An 11,159-nucleotide genomic window follows, 5' to 3' on the forward strand; every position below is an offset into this window, starting at 1 on the left:
TTTACTGCCTTCTTCATTGTGTCTGTCCCTTCCAAAGGCAGCTCTGGTTGCAGCCTAGCCAGGGGCTGGTTAGACGCTGTGTTCAGAAGAAACCGGCTTTATCAAGGGCCCGTTAGTCTGATTTCTCTTGCGTTGGGGCACGGATAGACAAAGAAACCTTGTGCAGGCAGGCAAAAAATTCGTGCGATCGCCTCTCGCGCTGTGGGGCTCGGGAGCCGGCTGTGCAATAACGAGGGAACCATCTGGGTGGAAGAGCTCTTCCCGCCGGGACCGTCCGCCGGTACATCCTTCCTCGGGGGAGAAGCTCCAGCTGAGTCCTGCTGCCTTTTTTGGGGGGAGGGAGGGCAGAAGGGGCAGCATGAAGCCACAAAACGGGTCCTGAGACGAGCTGAGGCCGGGTTTGGCCGTGCCGGAGGTGGTTTGCCATGAGCTGCAGCTCCTCCAGGGCCTGCGGTTGCCTGGCCAAGGACAAGTGTCCTGCCTGGGGCTGTTGCTCTGGGCTCCCGGGATGGAGCTTAGGGCCGTGATTTAGCGGGGCTAATCCCAGCGCTGCGTTCAGGGGACCGTGAGTCTCCATGGACAGGGAGCTGCGGCACCGGGGCAGCCCCACGGTCCCCTCGACGGCCGGCGCGTTTCGGAGCTCTCCGCTCGCTTCCTTATCCTGCCGGCTCCTGCGGGAAAAACCGCTTCCCCCTCCGCCTTTGCTTGTCACGAGAGAGGAGAGATGCTGGGGGTCTGCTCCCACCCCTCCGGGCTACGCGGACCCCGGCCGTGGGTGCTGTCCTGCCCTCGGGGGACCCTCTCGCCTTGCAGCTTCTCTGCTGCCCTGAGGAGAAGCAGCTGGAGATAAGGTCAGGTATGGACAGCTGTTTTCACATCTGTAACAGGCATCAATATGTTTTTCCCATGAGATGAATTACGCTTTCATGCCCCTTCCCTCGCTTGAGGGTGCAAAGCCTGTAAAAAAAAAAATACCCGCGGGGCTGTTCTTGCTAAATCCATGCCGACGTGGGTGAGGAAAGGAAGAAATCTCTCTTTTTTGCTATTGATTGTTCATTTTTCCTTTTTTTCCCCCCAAAAGCACACCGACCTTTCTGACGGGGGCCGGGATAAACCGCCTGGGACTCGGGGTCCCGCCCGTGCCATGCTCGTGCCAGGGAAGCCGTGACCTGCTGCAGGAGGTGAGAGGCGGCCGCGGGGCCTCGCTTTGCCGACACCCCCGGGAAGGGAGCGGGAAAAACGCAGCCCGGACAGGTTTAAAAACTCCTCCGCTGCAATAATTTAAGGCCGAGACACCCTTAGGGAAGCGGTTTCTCCTCTTTCGCTCCCGTGTCCTCGCCCCGAGGGGCCGAGCAAGCCCAGCAGCTCTGGCAGGGCAGACTTGAGCCGCGTCCTCGCTCACGAGCCGGGGTCGACGGGCCGCGTTTCGGCGGCGAAGCTCTCGGGTGCAGCCGTGGGAAGGTGCCGCGGCAGCTGGCAGCGCGTTCAGCCCCTTTCTGCCGTCCTGGCTGTCCGGTGCCGTCCCGTTTGCGGTGTCGGGTCCGCGAGGCTGCGGAAAGCCGATTTTCCTCTTCTGGCAGCGACGGCAAATCTTTGCAACAAGTACAACGCTGAAAGCAGCTAGGAGCAAGAGCGCTGCCGGAGCATAATTCTCCTCTTCGGCTTTCTATCCCAAGCTTCCTCCTTTGCATGGAAACAGAAGCGGTCCGTAGAAGCTGAATTACTGCTGTTACTCCGGTTTTGCACCCAAAGCCGTAACCCTCTTTGGGGACGAGCAAGCGTCACCGTTTCTCTGCCCCTTCCACTGGACGGCTCGTCGCAAGGCACCAGTGGCGCTTTGGAGCATTTGCAGTGGCTCAGCAGCAGCTCTCGAGGCAGAAAGCCCCTGGAGATGCTCCAGGTGGGTCTGTCCTGGTTTTCTCCTTCCTCCGGAGCACCTCAGATGGGACAGCAGCCAGCCGGAGCAGGGCTGTCGCCATGCCGTTTGCCTTCTCCCGCCCGGTGTTTCCACTTCTGAAGAGTTGCCGCTTGAAGTTCAATGCCATTTCAGCTCAGCGGCGTTTCCTTGAAACCCGTGTGGTCCTACAAGCCTGCTGGGAGACCGGCAGCCGCTTCCAGCCTCGTGGCACCGAGTCGTCCCGGGCCACCCGGCTCCCACCCGCGTGCTCCCCTCCTCTCGGCAGCTCACGTCCCAGGGGCTGTCCGGGCGGTTGTCCGTCCATCCCATCCCGGTCGTTCCCAGCTGGTTGGTTTCAGAGCCGGCAGGTCTCTTGGTGCCACCGCCGTGCTCCTCTGCTTTCAGCCCGGGGCATCCGGACGTGCCGGGAAATGCCTGCAAATCCCTGAGGCTGGAAGAAGGTGCCGCAACTTGGGCAGAAAAAGCGGATGGGCTGGGAAAGCCACGGGCGACGCAGAGCACAGGGCAGGCGCCAAACCCTGCCGGACCCGGCACCCCCGGGCGCTCTGTGGGCCTCCCGGAGCTCCGATCCCGCTGCCGAAACCTCTCCAGTGCCCTTTCCCCGCTCCTCCTTGCCCCCGGAGCAAGCGCGAGGCCGGCCTGCTGCAAACCCACGCGTGCATCGCTGCCGGCTCGGAGCGAACGGGACGCCGAAGCATCCGGAGGTAGGTCTCAACCCCGACCCCAGTCCCACAAATCAAGGACACCCCAAACACCGCCAAGTTGGGACCATCCAGCCAGTTTTATTTTGGGCCGCTCGAGGTGCTTAGCGGCATCCCGAGTTGCTTCCGGCGCGTTTTCCCCGCGGACTGGGTGAAGCACCCAAAGGGGCGGATATTCCCGTGGTCCCAACTCGCTTCAGACCCTACCAGGCCCCTGGGGAGACTGAATAACCCCAGAAGCCCCGTTTTGAGGCAACATAGGTTGTTTTTTTGTTGTTCTTTTTGTGTTTTTGTTTTTTTTTTTTTAAAAAAAAAATTGCATTGCTTGATAGGAACGAGCTGGGGCTCCGTACCGGCGAACGGCAGAGCATCCCGGGCTCCGGGGCACGGCGCGGCACGACGGGAACCGCCACCGCCCGGCTCGGCCTCCTCTCCGCGCCCCCGGCAGAGAGCGTCCAGCATCCAGCACGTCTAGCAAAATAGAAATCTCTGCAATTCACTTTGCTCCCTTTTCTATATATATAATATATATATATATATATATATATAACCGTGTGATACCGGTATTAAAGTCACCGGAATACGGCGTCGGATACAAACGGCTCTAAGTAAAACCGGACGCGGGCCGCAGCGTCCTTCTTCCAGTCCCTTTTCGGCGGCGCTCGGCGGCCGGGGCCGCGTTTCGGGCCGGGGCCGCGTTTCGGGCCGCCGGGTCCGGCGCGGGGCCGAAAGCGCTACAGCTTGGTGTGGCGGTGGAAGGCGTGCGGCGAGGCGTAGGCGGGCCGGCCGTGCCACGTGGCAGCGGCGTAGAGCCGGGGCCGCAGCGAGCCGTCGTAAGGGTAGCGGCCGGGCTCGGAGGGCTGCGTCGGAGCGGCTACCAAAGGGCTGGGAAAGGCCGGGATGACGAAAGGGTTGACGGGGAGGTTGGGCGCCAGCGGCGCGCCGGGCGTTTTGAGGTGCTCCAGCGGGAAGCTCACCGGGAAGCGCAGCATCGCTCCCTTGTAAACGTCCGGGATTTGGGGCACGGCGGCCGCCAGCGGAGCCGGGTAGCCGCCGCCGGCCACCACCGCTTTGGGCTTGGCCAACCCTTGCTGCGACCCGGCGCCCTTGTCCCTGCCCTCGGCCTCCTTGCCGAAGGGGGAGACGGCTCGGAGCTTGAGGCCGAAGGGCGCCTCCTCCTCCTCCTCCTCGGGGCCCCGCTTGGCCCGGGGCGGCGGCGGGACGAAGGCGGTGCCGGGAGGCACCCAGCAGGCCTTGACGGCGGCGAAGGCGGCGGGCGAGGGGCTGCCCCGGGGCGTTTTGTGGCTCCGCAGGTCTTGGGGCTGCTCCGGCTCGGGGCAGCGGCCCCGCGGCGGGGGCGGGGGCGGCGGGGGGGGGCAGCCCGGCGGCCCCTCGGGCCGGTAAGCGTGGAAGCAGCCGGTGAAGACGGCGGGCGCCGGCCCCGCGCCGTCCTCGCCCCGGCCCTCGTCACCGCCACGGTGCTCCTGCCGCGGGGGGCCGCCGGGCCGCCGGCTCTCCGGACAAGGCCGCTTGTGGCAGTGCAAGGCCTCCGCCTTGCTCACCTGGGCCAGCAGCTTCTTCTTGGCCAGCGGAGACATGATGGGGTGGCTGCCCTTGGCGGAGAAGCTGGAGAAGAGGCGCTTGTAGGCCTCGGCGTGCGGCCTGCACGGGCCGGGCCCGCCGGGCTCCGTGGCGGCGGCTCCTTCGGCCGGCCGGGCCCGCTCGGCCGCCTCCGCCGGCACCGCCGCGGCCTCGGTTTTCGCCGGGGCGACCTGCAAGCACAGAGCGGGGTGGGGGTGTGGGTGCTGCCCGGCGGCGGTGGCGGCGGGGCGACGGGGGCCGTCGGCGCGAACCTGCTCGCGGCTCTTGTCCTTCCTGGCGCGGCGGCTCTTCTCGGCGGCCTCGGGGCCCTTGGGCTCCTTGGAGACCTTGTACTGCTTGCGGGGCTTGGCGGGAGGCAGCGGCTTGTCGTCCTCGCCCTTGAGGTGCCGCACGTAGGGCAGCACGAGCCTGCGGGGCGCCCAGCGGCCGTGAGCGGGGGGGGGGAACCGAGGCACGGGGGGGGCCACCGCCGCCGCCACCGTCGTCCCCCCCCCGGCCCCTCTCACCTCTCGTAGTGGCGGCGGGTGCAGGTGGCAGCGCTGGTGCTGCCGGGGCTGCCGCCCAGCTCGTCGTAGACGTTCTTCCAGAGCCGGCGGCCCGTCACCTGCGGCGGGAGCGCGGTTGGGAGCCGGCGGAGCCCCCGTCCTTCCCCCCCCCCCCCCCCCGGCGCTCGGGACCCCCGTCGTCCTCATCCCAGGGACCTGCCCGCGTCCTCTTACCAGCTCGTAGGCGCCCAGCTTCTCCACGGCTTTGTAGATCTTCCAGAGGTTGACTGCGGAGGAAGAGGAGGAGATGAGCGCGGGAGCAAGGCCTGGAGCACCCGCCCGGATCCGCGGAGGCAAAAAAACAGGGAAAACCCTCCCCGCGTCGCCCGCGGCCCCGTGGGGACTCACTCTGCTTGAAGCCGAGGTGGGGGATCCTCTCGATGGGCGTGTGGCGGTCCTTCATGAACTTGTAGAGGCTCACCAGGAAGGCCTCCTCCTCCTCCTTCTCGCCGGGCGCCTCCTCCACGGCTGCCTTCGGCCGCTCCTCCTCTTCCTCGGGGCCACCCCGCGGTGCCGAGCCGCCCGCCGGCTCCTGCACGGGAAAAACACCCCAAAAAACGGAGGGGGAAACTGAGGCAGCGCCCGGGAGAGGGCCCCCCCTCCCCGCTCCCCGCGGCGCGACGGCTTAACGAGCCGCCCGCTTCGTTAGCCGGGGCTCGCCGCCAAGTTGGTCAAAGCGCCGGAGCCGGGAACGCCAGGAACGGTTTCCAGGAAAACAGAAGGGCAGAAATTCTTGCGCTCACTCCCCGCCTCCCCCCCCCCCCCCCCCGGCCGCCGCCTCCTTTCTCAGCTAAAAATGTTTCGCGTTTGTTTGTTCTACATTTTCCGGAGTTATAAAACTTGTTGCTATTTTTGGGCAAAGCAGCTGCTTGGCTCCGCTGCTTTTTCTTCTTCTTTCTCTCCTTTCGAGCGCTCGCGCCGGCCCCGAACGGCCGGCCTCCTCCGGGCGCCGGGAAAGAAAAACCCGGCCCGCGGGAAACCCAAAATCGCCCGTTCCTGGCCGAAAGGAGGCAAAACCAAGCGGCGGGCTCTGTTTTTTGGGGGCTGCTCAGCTCCCCCCCACCCCAGCTCAGCTTTTGGTTTCTCTTCCACTTCCCCCTCCCCTTTCCGGGGGCCGCAGCGATGGGAAATTTCGCCCTCCTCCTCCTCGTTTTTGCAAAGCCTTCGGCCTCAACGGGCTCCTGTTTTGCCGGCGGCTTCGACGCCTCGACGCCGCGCGGGATGCGGCATCCTCCACCTCTTTTTTTGGAGCATCTTTTGGGGTGTTTTTATTTTTTTTTCCCCGTTTTACCGGAGCGCCGGCGGCGACTCACCGGCGGCACCGTGGCGGCTCCGTTTCCCTCGCTTTTGGGCTCGTCCTCCGGCGAGGCCGGCGCAGCTCGGCTCTCCTCCTCCTCCATGCGGGCCGGCTGCTCCGTCCGCTCGCCGTTCAGGCCGGGGGGCTGCGCCGGGGAGCGGAGGAAAAAAAATAACGGGTGAGACGGGATGCTGACGCGAAACGCGGCGGAAAAAATCCAAATAAATGGATTTTTGGGGCCGCGGGATCACCCGCCGGGCACCGAAATCGGCCGTTCGGCCGATTTCGGTGCCCGGCGGGTGATCCCGCGGCCCGGGGCTACAACCGGTGCAGCCGCCCCCAGTGGGGTCCCCCCCCCGCTGCGAATTTTAAGGTTAAAAATATATATATATTTCACATAAATTCGGGAAAAACCCGGTTTTCACCGCGGGGAAACTGAGGCAGCGCCTGCTGTTCTCCGGGAGGGGTGGCCGGACCCCCCCCCCCCCAATTACCCCCCCTAATTAACCCCCTCCCCCCCGCTCCGCCCCGGTGCCGGTGCCGCTCACCCGCCGCCGCGCCCGCGCCATGTGACACCCCGCCGCGCCGCGCCCGCCGCCCCGGCCCCGCCCCGCCCGCCCATTGGGCGGCGCCGCCACGCCCCCCTCGCCCATTGGAGCGCTTCCCCCCGCCGGGGCACGCCCCCCTCGCGGCGAAAGGCATGCTGGGGGTTGTAGTCCTCGCCGCACGCCTCCCTCCTGGGGGGGTGCGTGGGTGTGCAAGTGTGTACACGCGTGTGCAAGCGCGAGCGCGTGCATTCAGGCGTGTGCATGCGTGTGCAAGCGGCTACACGCGTGTGCACGCGTGTTCAGGCATGCAGGTGATGCATGGGCCTGTAGGTGAGGATGTGCGTGTGGGTACACGCGTGTGCACATGTGTGCGTGTGCGTATGTGCGTGCATGCAGCTACACGCGTGTGCATCTGTGTATATGGGTGCCTGTGCGTGCGTGTGCATGCGTGTGCGTGTGCGTGCACCCACGTGTGCATGTGCGTGCGCCCATGGGTGCATGCGTGTGCGTGTGTGAGCACCCACGTGTGCATGCACGCACGAGCACGTGTACACACAGGCGCCTGCGGGCACACGAGCGTGCACGCAGGGAGAGGTGTGCGAGGGACACACACGCGTGCAAGGTGCTCCCCACCACCCAGCCCCCCCCCCAGCTGTCCCCAAACCTGGGCACCAGCCGCCTTGGGGACACCCATTTACCTGGTGTCACCCCCCCTTGTCCCCAAGCCAGCCTGGGTTTTGTGCTCCAACACATCTAACTGGCATCAGCGCCCGGCCCCAAAGACCGAGAGGCTTAAACTCCCCCAAAATGCATTTTTTTTTGGGGGGGGGGGGGCCCGGGGGGCAGTTTGCTCCGCTGTGATTTCGCCGGCTCGGCTTCGGTGCCGGCTTACTGTCAGCACGAGGAATTAAAAGAAAAGCTGACGTTATTTCCTCTCTTTCTGGTTATTGCTGCGAAAGAGCAGGAAACCGGAGCGGCAACCCCCGGCGCATCGGTGCGGGGGGGCCAGGCCCCGCACGCTGCCGGCACCCGCCGCTTTCTGGGAGGAAAAGTGGAGATTTTGGGCAAACCACTCAAACTGGTGCAAAAAAACTAGTCTTTGCAGGACGGTGTTGCCCAAGCGGCGAGCAGCTCGCCGGGGCTCGGACGGGCCAGCGGGGCATCGCCGCCCGGGAATGGGGGGAGCAAGGCCTGGGGCACCCAAACTTGGGCTTTTTTGCAGCGTTTTCAGGCATTTTCCCGGCTCGGCGCTTCCCGGCAGCGCGCTACGGTTCCCAGGGCGCCGCGCGGCTTTTGCGGGGTAATTTCTCGTTAGAAAGAGAGCGAAAAGAAAAGGAAAAAAAAAAAAAAAAAAAAACAGAAAAGGGGGGGACAAAGAAAAAAAAAAGCAGCAGAAGAGGAAGAATCAAAGCTTTGAGCGTCATGTCTAGGAATAGCGCGGGAGCGCTGCCAAGCCATTACAGCGGATGAGTAATCCACTTAAGTCATTCCTCCAAAGCCCGCTCCTTGTAAGAGAATTAAAATACCGCCTTACATCAGCGAGCGCGGCCCGGGGCGGCGGGCGCCACCGCCATGGCCCCCCCCCCCGGCCCCCCCGGAGCCACCGGGGGCTTCACGCTGCCCCATGGAGGGGGGTCCCGGGAGCGGGGGGCTGCCGCCGCTTGGGATCCCGCTTGTAGCGATGGGGAAAAGCTGTAAAAGAGCTGTTTTGCCACCCCGGAAAGGCGCCTTCCACCCCCCCCCCCCCCAAGTCCCACCGGCGCTGCCGCTCTGGCATGCACTGAGTGCGTCAGGCCTCAGCTCCGCGGCGGAGTTTTGTTGGGGGGCGGGGGGGGGGGGAGCGGAGCGCAGCGGGGCCAAAGCCTCCCGTCAAGCCGCATCCCGAAATCCCTCCCAGTGGCATCCAGCAGAGCCCGGTGGCATCCCGAAATCTGTCCCCCCCGCCCCACCCCAACCCCGGTGCTCGGCGCCGGGGCTGCCGGTACTCACGGGCTGCGGCGGGCGCGCGGCGGGCGGTGCATCGGCGAGGCCGGAGGAAGAGCGCTGTGGTTTGCTGGTGTCACTTCTACGGGGGATGAAGGGCTGGGGGATGAGTCATCCCCCACTCAGGGAAGTGGCGTGCGAGTGTGAGTGTGAGTGTGTGTGTGTGTGTGTGTGTGTGCGTGCGAGTGTGCGCGATTGACTCTTTCGTTACCGGAACGCCTGGGCTTTTCGGGGCTCTCGGCGCGGGGAGCCCGCTGCCTCGCTGGATGAGTGTGCAGGGATTTCCAGCCCGGTTCCCCCCCCTCCGGCTCCGCTCCCGGCGCCCCGCGGGGCCGGGCAGCGGGGCTCAGCCTGACCCTTCCGCACCGCTCGCTTGGCTAAATCTCCTTTTCTCGGCGCTTTTTTAATTGCTTTAACAAATTCTGTTTTGTTTCGCTTGGGACCGCTGGAGCATCCCGACGGGACGGCGAGAAAACCGGCTCCGCGTCGCGGCGGAGAGGGACGAGAGCATCCGCGCCGCGGTGGGGGGGCACCGGCGACGGTACCGGGTCCGAACCCCCGGCTGAGCTCGGAGAATCCCCCTCCGCCGCGCGCCGGGGCTGCGAAAGAGCCCGAAAAATCCCCGGTGACTCATCGCGGGCCTGGGGGAGCGGAGGAAGCGGCAGTGGCGGCGGGACGGGGGGCGCGGGGATGGGGGGGCCGCTCGCCCCGAGGCACCGTGGGAAAATCTCGAGCCCCCGGCGGGGCGGCTGGGGGGGGGGGCGGATTTGGGGTGCCCCGACGGGCCCCGATGCTGCGGCCGGGCGCCGGGAGGGCAGAAAGGACGGGGACGTGTTTCGGCGGGCGGCGTTAACCCTTTCGTTACAGGAAAGCGCCCCGCGAGGCCTGACTCAGAGCGAAAGAGAAATCCCGCCAGCACCGAGCCTCCTCCGGGGCCTCCCGGCCTGGGAAAACCTTCCGGAGACGGCGGCATCGGGCAATATCCATCCGTATGGAAGCTCAGCCTCAGTTTCCCCCGGCACAAATCACCCCGGCACCCCCCCCCCCCCAATGCTCCTCCAACAAGGGGCCACATCCAGCCCCCGCCAGCAGCCAGGACGGTTTTATGCTTTTTCTTCTCGCCCGGACACTATAATAAACTCCCTTTCGTGGCCCGGGTGCCGCTAGAGGCCAGTGTCAGGCTGGAAATCAATCGCATTCGAGGCCCCCGGGGAGCTGAGCGCCTGCGGGGCGGGAGCGAGCCCCTCGAGAAGACGGGTCCCCGCTTTGGACCCCGAGGGATGGGAGAGTTTCACCCCAAAGTGGTTTTCTCCGTGTCTTCGCAGCGTCTTTTTCTTGCAGATCCGCTCTAGGGAATGTGAGTTATTGAGCTCGATGTGCTTTGGGTAGGCGGAGGCCAGGCTAAGTCTGGCTCTGTCATCTGTGCGCTGAAAGCGGGCAGTGCTCAGCCAAGGTGTAAGATAGGCAGAGCCTCATGCCAGCGGTTTTATCCCGCTCCTCCGAAAACCGGCTGGAGAAACGGGCCGTTTCCCACGGAGGAAAGACAGGCGCATCCGCAGGCGAGGCGAGACCAGGGCCGGCCCAAATTCCCCTGAACCCTGAATCTGCTGGAGCCACTCGGAGCTGCATCCAAGCCCGCTTTGAGCTCAGACTATCCCGAGGCTCCTCCGGCCTCAGTTATCCCGTGACCTGCGGGGTCTCCGGCTGCTCCATCCCAGCACGTGGGTCAGCAGCAAGCAGCCTCCTTATTTTTGGCGCTGAGGCTGAGCTGCAGCCAGGATCTACCGAGGAGGAGAGAAAAGGGGGGAAAAAAAAAAAAGAAAAGCAAAAAGAAAGCCGGGTGGTCGGAAAGCCCCGGGATGCGCACGAGCGCACGTGGCAGCGCCGGGCCGGCTCGCGAATATTCGAGGCCGCGCAGCTACAAAACGATGAGCCGGCGAGAGGATGCAGCCCGGCTCCCCGGCGGGTCCCTGCGCCCGAGCGGCGACCGGTCCTCGCCGCATCCCCAGGACGTCACCTCCCTGCTGGGCGCAGGTCTGGTCCCGGCCAGTTTGGCTGAATTTCTGCCCCATGGTGATTTTTTCCGCCTCGCTATGGGGCCAGGAGCGATGGCTGCAAGGCGCCGTCGAGCCAAGCATCCCAGCGACACGACGGACGGATGGACGGGAAAAGCACAGGGTCTTTTGCAAGGCGATGGCAAGCGCAAAGCCCTACGCAGACGCCTCCCTCAATACACCGCATGGGTAAAAGCTGCCAGGTGCACCTGGGTTTCGCTATAAATATGATGCTTTATTTTAAACTACGTGTCTGACAATACGTGTTATGCACCGAGGACGGCAAGCGGCATCCCTGCGTTTGGGCACGCCGCGATTCGTCGCTATAATCCAAGCGAGCTCCTGCAGGGAGGACGCACGGAGCGAGTCCCTCGCTGAGCATCGGGGAGGACAAATTAGCTTTAACAGCCCTGAGCAGCCTCACCTGGGGCTCTGCCTGCACCCATGGGTGCCACGGCTCTATTTAAGCTCAGCTGGGGGCTTTGAGTCTCCTTGTAGCTGTGCAGGAGGG

General features: G+C 65.0%; 1 protein-coding gene and 1 long non-coding RNA gene across 2 annotated transcripts; one reads left to right on the forward strand and one right to left on the reverse strand.

Annotated features, from left to right (window-relative positions):
• Positions 1-2,676: 2,676 nt before the first annotated feature.
• On the reverse strand, positions 2,677-6,687 carry ARID5A (AT-rich interaction domain 5A). Its single transcript, XM_064497851.1, has 7 exons — positions 6,612-6,687; positions 6,080-6,208; positions 5,115-5,298; positions 4,941-4,993; positions 4,728-4,825; positions 4,473-4,629; positions 2,677-4,391 (listed from the first exon to the last, which is right to left on the reverse strand). Exons 1-7 carry the CDS (start codon positions 6,630-6,632, stop codon positions 3,354-3,356), a joined length of 1,680 nt encoding a protein of 559 aa, XP_064353921.1. The 5' UTR covers positions 6,633-6,687; the 3' UTR covers positions 2,677-3,353.
• Positions 6,688-8,448: 1,761 nt separating this feature from the next.
• On the forward strand, positions 8,449-10,893 carry LOC135323695 (uncharacterized). The gene is made up of 2 exons (XR_010385170.1): positions 8,449-9,219; positions 9,462-10,893. It is a non-coding gene; the product is annotated as an uncharacterized LOC135323695 (long non-coding RNA).
• Positions 10,894-11,159: the final 266 nt, after the last annotated feature.

This window comes from Dromaius novaehollandiae, chromosome 26, assembly GCF_036370855.1.
Source record: "Dromaius novaehollandiae isolate bDroNov1 chromosome 26, bDroNov1.hap1, whole genome shotgun sequence".
NCBI classification, from domain to species: Eukaryota; Metazoa; Chordata; class Aves; order Casuariiformes; family Dromaiidae; genus Dromaius; species Dromaius novaehollandiae.